The sequence below is a fragment of the Balaenoptera musculus genome, chromosome 10 (genome assembly GCF_009873245.2).
Source record: "Balaenoptera musculus isolate JJ_BM4_2016_0621 chromosome 10, mBalMus1.pri.v3, whole genome shotgun sequence".
NCBI classification, from domain to species: domain Eukaryota; kingdom Metazoa; phylum Chordata; class Mammalia; order Artiodactyla; family Balaenopteridae; genus Balaenoptera; species Balaenoptera musculus.
In genome coordinates, this window is record NC_045794.1 from 18,032,094 (window position 1) to 18,048,952 (window position 16,859).

Genomic DNA, 16,859 nt, shown 5'->3' on the forward strand with positions numbered 1-16,859 from the left:
TGTAAAGCTACTTATGGCAATAATTGGCTGAGTATCTAAATATATTTTTGTTATTATTATTATTATCATCATTATTTCTGGCTGTATCCATCCTCGCCATGAGAACTTCAGTCCACTGCAGAGAGAAATATATTGTAGGAGCCAGCAGCTTAGAGTACTATCATATAAGCAAGTGGATATCGATCATTCCATCTTCTAGCGTTTTGACACCATATTAGCAGTGGTGCGGAGCTGGAAGATAAATCTCCTTCCCATTTCATTTCTAATGTATCCAGCATTAGGGCTAGAATAAATGAGCTATATAAACCAAATATTTTCCTTAAATCCATTTCACAAAAGTAGTGTTTATAATCTCTAAGGACTCAAGTAGTTTAGAATTCAAAGGAAACAATCTATAAACCTCCAAAACTTTAAGTTGTTGAAGGTCTGGGGAACAATAGAAATGAGCAAAACTGACACACAAACTAAATCAAATATTAGTGAGAGTAGTTTGGCTAAGTTCAGAAGAATTGTACTAACACAAACTCATTATTCTTGAGAGTACTCAGTGTCACTCTTTGAGAAAAAAAACAATAATATTTTTGTAGCAATTGCTTTTTAAAAATTAGAGTTGTGGAGAAAATGCTTTGTATTTAAAAAGTCTTGAAAGTGTATTGGAAAAGAGGGTTTTATGTGAATGCAGTCTGGCTTCTTTCATCTGGAAATGCTGACACTATTTTCTCCTCAATTTTCAAAACTGGCATTTCACATGCAATCTTCGAGGAAATATAATAACATAAGCTCCCAAAGAGACAGGGAAGACAACCTCACATAATTTTTAAGGATGTCTGGGGACAAGATCAATAGCATTACAGTCAAATCAATTTAAATAAACAAATTTTTACTGAAAACCCACGATGCATCCCAACTGTAACTGATAAGAGGGTTTCAATTATCAGTACTACTAATCATCACCATCCCCATTTTACAGATGAAGAAACCAAGGATTTCGGATGTCAAGTAACATGGCAAAGACACACATTTGTAAAGAACTGAATTCAGGTCTACTTGACTCTAAGCTTGTCTAACTCTGCTCTTTAAATTTAAATAACCTCGCGTGGCTAGCGGCTATTGGACCACACAAATGGAGAAAATAAATGGGCTTCCTCTGATGCCTAGAATGTCTCAATGATCACAAGTTAAAGTGAACAGACCACATGTTTTTTGGTGGTCCTCAGAGCAACAGCAACTTACTGGAGAGTGATGTATAAAGAGCAAAGGTTTTGAGACTGGATAGTTCTTTCATTCTTGTTTCTTCCACACTCTTGCAAAAGATGTGCTCCCAGGCGTACAACTTTAGAAGTTTGATGCCTTTCAGTATTTCGTTTGTTTTCTTCAGTCTCTCAGTGGAATAATCCTATAAAAGAAAGGAATAAAAAAACAATGCAAGCTGCATCCAAGTGAATCAGAGAGGCAAGACCACGTACTAGATAGGGATTGAGGAGAGTGTGATTTCTGCCCGGCTCTGAGTCTAATGATGGCTGTGAGATTCCCGGGAGAAGCAGTGAAACTCTCTGTACTGCTGCCTCCAGTGTGAAAATGAAGAGTTGAATGAGACGGCCTCAAATTTCTTTCCACCTAAAAAACTGTTTATGCCTCTGTTGCTTTGGTTTAAACAAAAGCAGTTTCTTAAGTTTCACATGATTTCCTTGAATAATGTCTGCAGACAACACACACAGACATGTAGGGAAATGATAAAGAGGCTTCCAATGGCTCCTTCTAATATGTAAATCATTTCTTTCTCCCCTCAGAACTATCACTCATACTTAGGAAAAGAGAAACAATGAATATAAGAAAAGTCAGTTTGCTTCTGATTTGGGAATGTGAGGGTACAGTATTGTGTGTGTTCACATTGAGTCTTCATAAGACACTTACTGAAACCAAGCCTATTATTTTTAACTTCAAGAAATCTCCACCTCCTTCTTCATAAGCTCTTGTGTAAAGCCTAAATTAGATGTACTGATTGCCAACCACTTGGATTAACTGTAAAGAGATGTGTAGCAGATCCAAAAGTCTCTTTAGTCAACTGTTTCAGTTTCCTCCAAATATTACATTAGAATTACTAGGAAAGTACAATATCACCTGTGAACTCTCAAAAGGATCTGCAGAGTGGCAAAAGGCAGATAGGAGGAAGCAAAAGCAGCAAATGATCTGATTTTTTTTGAAGTATAGTTGATTTACAATGTTGTGTTAATTACTGCTGTACAGAAAAGTGATTCAGTTATACATATATTATACACATTCTTTTTTTATATTCTTTTCCATTATGGTTTCTCATAGGATATTGAATATAGCTCCCTGCGCTATACAGTAGGACCTTGTTGTTTATCCATTCTATGTATAAATGCTACATCTGCTAACCCCAAACTCCCACTCCACCCCTCCCCCAACCCCTCCCCCTTGGCAACCATCAGTCTGTTCTCTATGTCCCTGATTCTGTTTCATAGATAGGTTCATTTGTGTCATCTTTTAGATTCCACATATAAGTGATATCATATGGTATCTGTCTTTCTCTTTCTGACTTACTTCACTTAGTATGATAATCTCTAGTTGCATCCATGTTGCTGCAAATGGCATTAGCAAATGATCTGATTTTATTCACCTTTTTGTCTCTTGAGGGTCTTAAGTGCCTATCAATGACTGCTTTGGTGAGTGAACGAATTAGTATGAATGGCTAAATGAAAGTCAGATGTTGGTTTGTCATGTTCCCTCTTCCACACCTTTCTGTATCCCTGTCCTGGAGTAAAGAGGGTAGATGGCTCAGACAGAAATAATGAGTAACCTCGTCAGAAGCGGCAGAAAAACAAGTGATAAAAACCACTTGTGTAGGACTCAGAGGCAAAGAATATACAAATCAATTTTCACTGCAAAGTAAAGGAGCTGTTACAGTGGAGGATTACTGGACTGAATGTCAATATTATAACATAGTATGAGTGTGTTTCATGTTTGGTAATTGCAATCATTGTTGCTTTTGTTGTGGTCATCCATGTACAATGCTTGGTGTCAGTCTATTTATCTCTTGTAAAAATAAAATACAGTGTGTGTGTGTGAAAAAAAAAAAACCACTTGTGTGACATGGGACTTGCTTGTCACGGTGGAAACACCAACTTGGGAAACAGTCCACCAGTGGCAGCATCCCTACATTTCACACCTGATTTACAGACAGCCTTGCTCGTATTTAATCAAACTTTATTTCTAAACATGCTGTCAACAATTTTATTATTTGCAAATATTTCTTTAAAAGAAGCCAATTCTTGCTCAAATAAAATGATTTCATGGCAAATTGAAGCCAGAAAGGGTCAATAATCAAACTTTTTCTTGCTTGCCAAGTTGACCACGAACATACTCAGGCAGAGCAGCTGCCACTGAAACATTTCAGTGTAACTCCATAGCTCATCACATGGTCTGATTCAACCCTAGGGACATTTAATTTCAGAAGCACCAAATCTGACCCTTTATTTGTTCCTCGATCCATTTCTCCCACGTCAGTAATTGACATCCAATGTACGTGTAATCAAAAGTACCCATAAGTGGGTTCTCTAGTACCCGTAAGTATAGGTAAGTGATCTACAAGAAGATCCAAAGCCTCAGCACATCATGACTCGTGAAAACATCAGGCATTGGGATTCTTGTGTTTAGAGTCTAAGATCATTCCGTCTTAGATGTCAAATCCACTTTTAAATTTGTTGAGCAACCCAGAAATTTCCCATTTGCTGCCTAAGAACTGAAATGGAATATAATGATTTCCAAATAATCCTGAGTGGTATGTATTAATTTCCTATATTTTAAAAATAAAACCACACGACTAGATTTTCCTAATAAAGTTTCCAAAAGATGTTACTTACAAGAGTGCTCTTCTGAGCCTCTGCCAACTTTGTAGCAATGAAGTACTGAATTGGCGCAAGGAGCACAATGACAGCAGCACCAACCAACGCGCTGGACCCAAGCAAATTGTAGAGCAGAATCACGCCCATTATGATCTAGCAAGGAAAACACAAGGCAAGGGGAAAAAGAATAGGGGTGTGGGGACCACTACATGAAAGGAAGGATTTTTTTAGTGAAATGACAGTGTTTCTTAATTATTATATTAAGTGTATTTGGAAGTCAACTCAACTGTGACAGTTGAGTTTTACTATGATTTATTTGGCAAAGGTTAAATAGCTGGAGTTTATTTTTAGTGTCATGATGTGTACAACTGGTGCCGAACCAATTTACTGCATGAAGTTGCAGAGTGGTCCCAAGGATGCTTTCAACCTGAAACAGGCTTCAAATTTTTAAAAGAACACAAAATTTTTCTTGAAAATGTTGTCACCGGCCATAAATTTAACATCCCATATTCTCTTGGAATTGTATTAGCTTATCAAGGCAAGGGGGATAGAAAGTAAGAACCAGCATCATCATGTAAGAGAACAAGAGAGTTGTTCGTGGACTAAATGATCTGAGCTCGTCAGCTCCTCAATGACCCCAGAAGTCACTTAATGACAAAAAGGGTAGGTCTAACTAAAACCGTGGAGAAGCTAATGTTGGTGCCCCATCTTACCTTACTTCCCTTTTTAAATTTATTTCCCAAACTGAAGACTGAACCACTTAGGCCTAGCCTCTCTGGTTTGTCACTGTCTTCTTTTTTTAAAACTCAGGTTTTAACCCTGTTATCTTCTCTTGCTGTTTTTTTTTTCAATTTCCCAATAGCTCAGTTTATCATAGCTCAAGATGTCAACTAATGAATTGTATCCATACAGTTAAAGCCTTTAACCCATGCCTATATGCCAATGATAACAGCTTATTAGTGACCTTCTGGAGGCAACGGCACATGTTTAGTGACTAATCAATTTGGCTCTTTGGGAATTCCAATCAAAATGAAAATTTCCTTCAGGTCACCTCTGATGCAGTCATTTAGAGGCAGCCTGGAATTTTTGATGCACTTTAAATTACACCATGTAGGCAGCTACCTAGTTGATCTGTGTATAAACACATTTTGATAAAATAAAACAAAGCATATTCTAAATCTTTACTTTGTGCCAAGCACTGTGAATGACATACACATGGATTTGGATTTCCATTACAAATGAAAAAACAAACAATAAATTTTAAAACTGATATCTTCTTGTTCTTATTTCCTCTGCAAATAAGAATCTTACTTATATTGATCTACCTGAACAGGCATAGCCCATAGATTGGGACACAGGAACAAAAACCACATGAGTTGATTGGTTTCAATGGCAACCAAGTTATTGATCTGACCCAGGGTCATCTCACCCATGGATAAATTAGATGTAGAAAGCCGCAGGATTTTATTGTATATCATGGCCTGAAAAAAAAAAAAGAAAGAAATGTACTTGAAGCTCTAAACTTAATAATCAACATTATGCTTATTTATTTTCATTGAAAAAAGTAACTTTTTAAAAATTTTTGAAAAAAAGGAGAAAAACCCTATAATGCCATCTTCTTAAGTCAACCATTATTTTCATTTCAGTATTGTTACTTTCAGTCCTCAACTAAATAGAAACATTTTTTCTGGTGATATAATCTAAACATATATTCAAATTGAAACATAACCTCTGGAAAAAATAGTAACAGAAATAAATAAATGCAAGATTTCAAAATATTTTAATGTATTATTATAAGTATTATTTTTAATTCAGTGGGTTTATTAATTAGCTCTGTGGTTCTTTTATATTAAGTAGATCCTAGAAGTGTTGATGTCATAATATCACAGTGAAAATGGAAGGAAAAAACTCAACTGAAGCCTCTACCATTCCTATCACTGGATGGTATGTGGCATTTGCAAGAGGCCAAGATCATTCAAAGCTTGTACGTACCAGCAGGGCTCCACGGAGATTAATGCCAGTCTCTATGGTTACATAGTAGGAAGCCTGCAAAAATGTCCTTTGCAGAATAAGAGCCAAGAACAGAAGAACTGCTAGAACATAGGCATTTTCAAGAAATTCCTTTGATGAGAGGGTTTCTGAAGTCTTATCCCAAAAGAAAAAAAGATATAAATTAAAACTGTTCATATACTGGTATACAGTTTGCATGTATTAGACAATACATGGTTGTTAAATATAAAAACTCAATGTCTTTATAGTACAGCAATGGAATGAGCCACAGCAAGGCAATTTTGGTTTTTCCTCATAATATCCACAGATACAAATACAAACCAGTTCAATGTAAAAAATCCCAAATTGATCATTAAGATGGCTGGAAATGCCTGAAGGCATTTGTAGGAAAAAAGGTACATCTAAAATTTTTAAGTTGAATACATTTTCTACAAAGATATAGTCTACCTTAGTTAACTGGAAAATAGTAAACCAAGATAGAAGTTAGTTTAGACTGTAATTTAGAAGTAGAAGCTACAAAGCTGATAGTCGGTCAGCAAGACCAATGGGACAAAAATAAAATTTCCAAGACCAATGAAACAAAAATACAATTTCCATAGCCTTATTAATTTAAAATAATTCTACAGAGTTGACTTTTTCTGATCTTCATCTATCTGAATTCATATAATGAAATAAATTATAAATTATAAAATACATAATTTGGCTATTTATTTCACCCACATGACACTTTCAGTGACAAAACACAACTTATGAAAAACTGTTTTAGTCAGATTATGACTGAAGTCATCATAAGAATATACAGATTGATTGCTTTTTGTTTGTAACTAGCATATGGTAACTTGTTTGTTAGAAGTAAGGGAAAAGCAACACTCAAATCAACACATCATGTCAATTTGGGCACTCTTCAGTTTTTATGGTTTAGATCCATTAAATTCTACTTCTGGTCCCTTCCTCTCCTTTCCTGGGGATACATACAAATGTGTAAGTGTCTTCCTTCTCAGAAAAATACGTGGTTAATACGTGTAAGGGAGAGGGATGATGGAATTCTATGTGGAATTCCGACATCTGTATGTAAATCAGGCTACTAGGGACAAAACATCACAAACGTGTATTCAATGGTAAAATATCTGGTTCACCTCTATTACAATTGAGCACTAATATACGCAAGGAACTGGGCTAAGCATTGTGGGCATAAATGGGAACTGTTCCTAGTTGCTCTGTTTAAAAGAGCTCACAACCTAGAAAGGTAAGTATATCCATATATAACCTGCTTCATAATAAATAGTATTTATGGTAAGTGCCAATGCAAAGTGAACAATGTATTAGAATGGTACCAAGGAGAGTCAAATTCCAACGAGGACAAGCAGAAAAAGTTTCACCGAAGACGCAGCATTTACTGCAGGCTTTGAAAATGTGTACAATTTTAAAAGGCAAAGAAAAGAGGACAGGAAATTAGATTGAGAGAATAGAAAAGGAAAACTGATTCATCTGGACTAGAGTTTCTATATGTGAAACTAGGGAAATCAACTCTTATTTTAGAAAGAAACTAGGTAGGAAGTTCATGATGCAGACTTTCTTAAGAACAGGAAATATAAGATATAAATTTATAACAGCAAATAATTTATACTATATAGTCCCCAACAGTAACATAATATCTAGTAAAAGTATAATGTGACTTGCCCTGATCATTGTGAAACAGGGTGATGGCTTTTACTATATAGGAAAAGATAAAAGTACATACTAAAAATCACATTGCCAATATCATTGGTCATAGGCCTCTAAAAAAGTGACCCAGCCACCCTCATGTACTCATGCATGAAAATTCTTTACAGAATTGCTATAAAGATCTAATAAAATAATCAATATGAAATTTCTGAGCATCGTTTCCGGCACACAGTAAACGCTTATTAAATGTTTATAGCCTCTGAATCTGAGAAATAATTTTGTTGGCCACATCCATTCATTGAATACATACACTCATGTTTTTCTCTACAAGGAAAACTATTGTTTTCTTTCTTTTAAAAAGCATTCAATTCTCTGTAAATAAGCCTGTTTGAACTGCTCATAAAACTGCATTTTTAAAAAGTAGCAATTATAAAGAAATTTGCCAATAATATGTTTCCTTTCAAGAGCACCACAAACTTACTCCTGTTGTGTTATTTGTCCCATTCTGGGTTTCATTCACACGTTGAACTATTCCAGAAATACAGAGAGGTCCAGCAAAACCCAGTAAATCAGCAAGATAACGAAATGTGCTACTAAGTAGAATTGGTCTCCCAAAAGCTGTGTACATCGCTAGCCATATAGATGGAGTCCGATTTGGATGATCGGCCACTTTTTTCTGAAAGAAAAAAAGAAAACTTGATGAACCATAATAAAACAATAGAGCGGCAATTAATCTTAGGAACTATGGAAATCTCTTCCAATATTTCTGGTATTTTAAGATTAAAAATAAATGTTACTGAATCCCTTTCAATACAGTACATATAGTCTGGTATCCTTGCATCCTTTGTAAACAATAACTACTGAATGTGTTTTAATGAAATAGAGAGAATGAAGAGTAACCAGACCACTTTTTCAAACATTTTGTATCATTTTTAGTTGTCAAAAGATGACCCCAAATTCTTAAGACCAAACTAATTTTAATTCCCTTTGATTTAGAAAATGAATAAATCTGTCATGAATATTACCAAATAACACTGTATGGAAAAGAAAATAGTAAAGTACAAAGGTCCAGGTTATTGACAGTCTAGTTAAGATTTCTGAAGTCACCAGATTACAAGAGATTCACCTATCAAGTTACAAGCTAAACAAAAGAGATCATCCAACTTCAAATTGTTTCTTCTCCAGGTATTTCCCATCTCCATAAACAGGGGTCAATAATTTTTTAAAAGTTACGTTAGACTTGTGTTTCCTAGTTATTCCTTAAAGAAATGCAGAATGAAGAATGGCATATTTGCTCAAGCCAACTCATGGCTTCACACTTCTACAATCATGTGTTGAAAAGATTTTAAGACCTGAACAATCATAATTACATCTTGGAGAGGAAGTAGATAGAGTTTCTTCATCGTGGCAAAGAAGCTAACTCAATGCATTACAGTTCAATCGTGTTTCATATTCAACTCCCTGTGAGATGAATAATTCAGTTATTTTTTAAAGTTTATTGATAAAAGACATTAACACACCAAGTTCAATGACCCTGTATTATAAAGAGCACTCAGAAAGTTTAAGCTATGCTTAGGCTATAGCGTTCATCTTTACTTTAGAAAAGACGTTTTTAAAATATTATGCAATACTTTTCCCAGAGGTGAAACCAGAGAGATGACTCAGGTTCGTTTGTAGTAACCATTTCCTGCAATATTAATTTCATAACACACATTTTTGACACAAAACAGAGGTCATTTTCATCATTTACCATAAATGCTTTGTTGATCTTGATTTAGAACAGCCAAAAACTCTTTAATTGATCCATCATACCCAATTCCCTTCCAATGTTGGTGTAAATACTCCTATTTTTAATTACAATAATATCTGTAGGTGATAGCAATATAAAATACATCTACCACGGTGGCTATCGCACATAACTACTCAGAATGATAACAAGACATTGAAACTATCCAAAGATTCTGATATTTAAATTTTTAAAAGCAATTATAAATACCCAAAGAAAGTACAAGAAGAAACCAATTTTGCCAGACATATAGGATGATACATGGAGTAGGTAGATGATGCCCCTTTATTTAATTTAGCTCCCCAATTTTGAAATACAGAATCCAAATTTTAATTAATAATTAATTTAAGGGTTTTAGTTTCTCAAAAGTTATTCATGGATATTTTCCCTTTAAATAACAAAATTATTGACAAGCTACTTGAAAAAAGACAATAAAAATTCCATGAATTATTAATATAGGGTGACAAGGATTAGACATACACAATTACTGAACTTAATTCTTACTTTCCATTTGGTCCTAGAGAAAAGACAGTCTTCTCTCTGTCCCTCCTCATGTAGTGACTGGGCAACTAACACACCATATTTCATAGGCTCTTCTGGTATATTCTCAGCAGTCCAGTTAACATGACTCAAAACTACTGGGAAAGACAGATCGAGAAAATCTGCTCTTCCTTAACCGTAGGTATTATTTAAGCTTAGCGCCTTTATATTAATAGGCCCATTCTCTACAATCACGGACATGAAAAACAGATACTCACTTACCTTTTGTTCTTCATACGCATCTTTCAAACAAACATAATTTGTTACCGCCCTCATTGCTATTGGTAATTTTCCAATCGCCTTCAGATCAATAGGCTTTTTATGAGCGGATATGATGAGCGTGTTCATCCACCAGTAGGTCGCTTTTGACAGTAAATTCACGAACGGCTGAAGAAATCTCACACCCAGATCCTGGAGGTCTTCAGGAGGCTTCACTTTCTGAGGATTCATGAAGAACACATATCTCTGTGGCAAGAAAAATTCCACAGGATAACAACCTAATTCTTTTTCCACATATTACAAATAAAATTTTGGGCTTCCCTGGTGGCGCAGTGGTTGAGAATCTGCCTGCCAATGCAGGGGACACAGGTTCGAGCCCTGGTCTGGGAAGATCCCACATGCCGTGGAGCAGCTGGGCCCGTGAGCCACAATTGCTGAGCCTGCGCGTCTGGAGCTTGTGCTCCACAACAAGAGAGGCCGCGGTAGTGAGAGGCCCACGCACTGCGATGAAGAGTGGCCCCCGCTCTCCGCAACTGGAGAAAGCCCTCGCACAGAAACGAAGACCCAACACAGCCATAAATAAATAAATAAATAAATAATAAAATTTTAACCTTTTCTACATTTTCATTTCATGAGGCCAAAATTTATATTTTCATACTTCTTTCCATCCCTTTCTGAAATATTCTTTTGAGGAAAAAAAAATTCCCTTTCGTTGTGACTAGATTCTAATTAAATTCCAGAATTTCACACTTAATACACTGGGGCCAATGCTAAAAATCAATTACCCCTCTAAAAGAGAGTTATCGCTAAAAATCAATCTTTCCTGATATCCTTTCACGATATTTCATGATACTTAGTGGTAGATTCAACTAAATGAATATTTTTACATCATGCAGATTGCTTAAATGTGTTATCAACACCACTGTTGAGTCACTCTCTGTTAATTTGTGGTCTGGCTGATGTTCGCTGTTTCCACTATCCATTGCAACATGTATCATGTCATTCACAGCAAACTCAGAGTGCTGTGATGGAAAATGAACATAGAAAAATCAGTCACTAGTATGTCACACTATATAACGGGCAGCGTTATGTGGTGGGAAGTACAATAGGTTTGTAATCACAGACCAGGTATGAGACTTGACCATGTTACTTTGGCTATAAAGCTAGAGTTATGTCTACAGAAGTTTCTTCATCAATGAAATGAGCAAACTGGATTAGGTTATCTTCTTTTCCATTCAAAATTTCTGCGAATACACTAGTTTGATTAAGCCAGGTTTGCTTTGGACCAATCATGGATGATGGAACTACCTGATGAAAACAGTTTCATCGATAATATAGACTAAGCATAATGTCTGGCACATCATAGGCACTCGACCAATATTTATGAATGAATACAGTAAATAGATTCCAGGGTCATATTGAGATTTCGGGAACATTAATGGTCTGAAACTTAGTAATTAGTTCAATTTTATATTTATACACGTAGATGATATTCCACTGTTTATCCTCTTAAATACTGATTCTTAACTGACAATGATCTTTAATATTCGGGTCTTGCACTCCAGTAACTATACAAAAATCACTAGATACCTACTCTGACACGAATGACATTGATCTCCACGGCCATCAGGAGTCCATTCAAAATGACCATTATGCCTGTGATGCAGAAACGCAGGTCTGATACTCCCCAACCAGACTGCCAGTATTTGACCAACTTTATGGTTTTCGTGATAAAGGCCATTACCCAATACAGGAATAAGGCTGGAAAAATAAAAAGTAAAAAGAAAAGATACAATCTTTCACTGCTATTTTTTAAAGCTTCACTGAAATTTCAATATAAATACAATGTTGACAAAGACAATTTAAGATATTCTATTTCCAGATAATTTTATTTGTTAAGAAAACAACAGATATGCTTTAGTGCACTTTTGGAGTTTTGAATTGCAAGTATGATAATGACTTTAAAATATTAGTGCTTCCACTCTGATTATGTGGGATAGATGTGCAGATATAAGGAGACATGTAAATAAGGACAGACTATACTCTACAGAACTTAACGTGTAATTAATTCTATAGACTTTAAAGTTGACTTTATCTTTTGGTCTTGTTTTTTAAGAATCCCTGATTATATGAAGAGTTAACAAACTGTTATCTGTGTAACCTATCCATTAGTAAGTATGTTGCAATTTCCAGGGGTGTTATCCTGGAATTATTATGGAATCTATGTAGCAATGTAATAGGGTTTCTGCTTTACTGATCAGAATTCAGGTAGTAAGTGACTCTTCTCACTCAAATGGTTTAAAACACCACAGGCATCCACAGTACACAGAGAAGAACACTGATCCTACAGAGCAAATGAGACCACAAGTAGGTCAGAAAAGTAGGGATCTATATCATCTCATAACCACAGACAGCATTTTGCAGAAATATGAGATGAAAGCACAAACTTTCCTAGAAATCTGTTGTCAAGGATCCAGTATACTTTGAACTTTGAATAAAGCTCAGTACAAATGAATATGAGATGAGGAAGAAGAAATCTAAAATACACATAAGACAATCCCGCTTGGACAACACTTATCAAAACCAGAAAGTTTAAGGGTGATCACAACTTCCTTAGAGAAAAATAACTGAACATTGGCATAGAAACTTATATCCTTTTTTTTTAGCTTAAAATACAGGGATTGTCAGAATGGATTTAGAACAAATAAGCGGACCAAATTATGTGCTATCTAAAGAGATTCACCTTTAATATAAAGAAAGAGTAGATTGAAAATAAGTGGGTGGAAAAAGCTATACAATGAAAACAAGAAGCATTAGAAACTCGGAGTGGTTATATTAGTATCAGATAAAATAGACTTCAAGACAGAGTATTATCAGAAAATTTTTAAACTTTTAATAATGATAAATGTGTCATTTTTCATAAAGACAATAAAAAGTACACATATGCCTAATGAAGATTTAGAAAGTCTGAACATTATCAACCACCTCGAACTACTTTATATGTATAAGATTGATATTTAATATTATAAAAATACACCACCTCTTCAAAATCTATATTATTGTTAAATTCACATGGTACTAGTACACACTATATACTCAGAAAACAAGAAGCAATAAATTGAAAATAATGGAAATCATATAAAGAATGTTCTCTGATCACGATGAAGTTAAATTAAAAATCAAGAACAGTAAGCATATTGACTTTTCTATTGCTGTTTAGCAAATTATGATAGGTTCAGAAACTTAAAACAACACACATTTATTATCTCACAGTTTCTGTGAATCAAAGGTCCTGGTGTGGGTCAACTGGGTTCTCTGCTTCAGGTTCTCATGAGGCTGCAATCCAGGTGTGGACTAGGGCTACAGTCTCAACAGATTTGGTATCTTCATCTTTGCCAAACCTTATTGGCTGGAAGCAAGTCACAGGTCCACTCATACTCAAGTAACTCAAGGTCCACTCACACTCAACTCACAGGTCCACTCACACTCAAAGTATACAGAGTGTGAACACTAGGCAGAGATAATGGAGGTAACCTTTGGGTTTTTCCACACACTAAGATATCTAGACATCTCCAAATATTTGGAAATTAAACAATATGCAAGAGGGAGGAGATATGGGGATATATGTATATGTATAGCTGATTCACTTTGTTATAAAGCAGAAACTAACACACCATTGTAAAGCAATTATACTCCAATAAAGGTGTTAAAAAAATACATTTCTAATTAACCACGTTAAAAAAGAAATCACTAGGGAAATTAGAAAATATTTCAACTAAGTTATAAGGAAAATACTACAGATTAAAAAAATTAAGAATTGCAACTAAAATACTTAGAGGAAAATTTGTGGCTTTAGATATTTACTTTAGAAAAAATTAGGTCCAAAATCAATGACCTAAGTTTCCACATTAAAAGCTAAGGAAATAACAATGAACAAAATAAAAAGATGAGAGATAACTGTGAAAGGCAATACAATAGAAAATGAATAACTGAGAAAATGAACAAATCCAACAAGGTTGATTTTTTTGAAAAGATAAGAAAATTGATAAGTCCCCAGCTAGACTGATCAGGAAAACAACACAGATTTACCAATTTTAGGAATAAAAGAATAGTTATCCCTACGTATCCTATGTACTTAAAAAATATGATCAGGGAATATCTTGAACAACTTTTATGACAATAAATCAAAAAACTTAGATGAAATAGAAATTTTCTCTATATGTGGAATCTAAAAGGAAAAGATACAAATGAACTTATTTACAAAACAGAAACAGACTCATAGACTTAGAGAATGAACTTATGGTTACCGGGGGGAAGGATGAGGGGGAGGGATAGTTAGGGAGTTTGGGATTGACATGTACACAGTGCTATATTTAAAATGGATAACCAACAAGGACCTACTGTAAAGCACAGGGAACTCTGCTCAATATTATCTAACAACCTAAATGGGAAAAGAACTTGAAAAAGAATAGATACATGTATATGTATAACTGAATCACTTTGCTGTACACCTGAACTATCAACTATCACAACACTGTTAATCAACTATACTCCAATATAAAATAAAAAGTTAAGGAAATAAAGATAACTTCCCTTGAAACTAAAAAAAACAGTAAAATAAAAATAAGCTTATGTAATTTCAAAAAAACAAAGGAAATTTTCTCAAAAACTATAAATGCCAAAACTGCCATAAGAAGAAACAGATACTCTGAAGAGTCTATAATAAAGAAATAAATTTATAATTTAAAATCCCTCCTTAGTTAAAACTCCAGGCCCAGATGATTTCACTGGTGAATTCTACTGAACATTTAAGGAAGAAATGAAATTAATCTCACACAATGTCCTTCAGAAAACAGAGAAATAGAGAACATTTTCCAATTCATCTGTGTATCCCAGCATATAAAAGCCTGACAAAGCTATTGTGAGAAAAAAAAAAACAAAACTCAGACCAATATCCCTCACAATAAATGTAAAAAACCCTAACAAACTCTAGCAATATGTAGCATGGATAACGAATCATGACAATGTATGGCTTAGCCCAGTATGCTCGGTTACTTTATCATTTGAAAAACCAATCAGTGTACATCAGCAGAAACAACAGAAATATAATTGCTACAACTGATGCAGAAGAAAAGTCTTTCAATAAAATTCAACATTTATCATGACTAAAAAAAAGAAACCCTTGAGAAAGCAAAGCTTTGCATAGAAAAAAAACTTACTTGATAAGGTCTTATATAAAAAGCCTATAATCAATTTTATAATTAAGTATGAAAGATTATTTTCCCCTAAAATCAGGAGCTAGATAAGGATTTCACTCTCACCATGTCTATTCTGCATCTTACTGGAGGTTCTACGTAGTGCAATATAGCAAGAAAAAGAAAAAAAAAAAAAAGCATAAAGTTTGAAAAGAAACAAGTATAACTGTCTCTACTTTCAGATGGTATGTTTGTTTATATAGAAAATCCCAAAAAACTTACAGAGCAATAATTAAAAGTGATGAGTGAATTTCCAAGGTAGCAAGATATAAGGTCAATATAAAAAACCCATTGTATGTTACACACTGGCAGAAACAATTGGAAAATAAAATTTTAAATACACTTCCATTTATAACAGCAGTGGTAAAACAAAAAAGCTAATAATAATTTTAACAAGACATGAAAGATCTCTACATCTCTATAAAATATTGCTACAGGAAATGAAAGGAGACCTAAAAAAGTAAAGAATGGATTGTGAGACTCAACATTTTTAAGATGTCAGTTCTCCCCCAAATTGTTCTGTACATTCAGTGCGATCCCTATCATAAGCCCCCCAAGGAATTTTTTTTTAAAGTAGGAACTGACGACCTGATTCTAACCCGTATATGGTAATAAAAAAGAACTAAAATATCCAAAACAGTCTTGGGAGAAAAACAAAGAAAACAAGCTGTATGATCGTAATACATGACTTCAAGACCTCCAAAGCTACAGTAATCAAGACAGAATAGTGATGGCATAAAAATCCATGAATGCATCAAAGGAATGGAAAATATAGAGCCAAGAAATAGATCATACTTAAAGTCATTTGCTTTAATTTTTTCAAAGGTCCCAAAGCAATCCAATGAGAAACAGAAAGTCTATTCCACAAATGGTGCTCAAACACAGCTATACATTTGGAAAAAAAGAGAACCTTGACACCAACCTCATATACCATACACACAACTAATTTTAAATGGATCACAGTCCTAAAAATAAAAACTGAAAGTATAAAGCTTCTTAAAAAACCCAGGAGAATATGAGAGAAACATATTTTTAGGGAAGGCAAAGATTCAAGACAAAGAGAGCAATATACATGAAAAAATAATAAGTTATACTACATTAAAATTAAAATCTGTTCATCAAAAGACCCTGTTAAGTAAATGAGTTTGCAAGCCACAGACTGGGAGGGAAATATTCTCAAAACATGTGTCTGATGACATGCTAGTGTCTAGTATATACAAAATACTCCTACAACTCAATAATAAAAATACAGTCCAATAAAAAGTGGGCAGGAGATATGAATATGCACTTCACAAAAATAACAAATGGCCAATAAACTCATCAAAAGTGTTCAACATCATTAGTCATCAGGGAAATGCAAATTAAAACCACAATGTGTTATTAGTACACACCCACCAGCATGGCTAAATTAGAAAATCAAGATCACCAAACGGATGTGAAACAACTGGAATTCCCACACACTGTTAGTGAGCATGTAAAATAAACCACTCTGAGAAAAAATCTGGTGGTTTCTTACAA

At 34.4% G+C, this 16,859-nt stretch overlaps 1 protein-coding gene across 9 annotated transcripts in view; it reads right to left on the reverse strand.

Moving 5' to 3' along the window:
• Positions 1-16,859, reverse strand: part of ABCC9 (ATP binding cassette subfamily C member 9) — a 142,541-nt gene that overhangs the window by 110,559 nt on the left and 15,123 nt on the right. For 8 of the 9 annotated variants that reach the window (XM_036865706.1, XM_036865710.1, XM_036865702.1 and 5 more), the window contains exons 7-13: positions 11,681-11,847; positions 10,090-10,332; positions 8,023-8,217; positions 5,859-6,011; positions 5,192-5,347; positions 3,885-4,019; positions 1,234-1,396 (exon numbers count right to left, since the gene is read on the reverse strand). In XM_036865706.1, coding sequence (XP_036721601.1) covers positions 1,234-1,396; positions 3,885-4,019; positions 5,192-5,347; positions 5,859-6,011; positions 8,023-8,217; positions 10,090-10,332; positions 11,681-11,847 — 1,212 coding nt within the window. The remainder of the gene's footprint in view (positions 1-1,233; positions 1,397-3,884; positions 4,020-5,191; positions 5,348-5,858; positions 6,012-8,022; positions 8,218-10,089; positions 10,333-11,680; positions 11,848-16,859) is intronic. The other variant, XM_036865707.1, reaches the window with a different exon arrangement.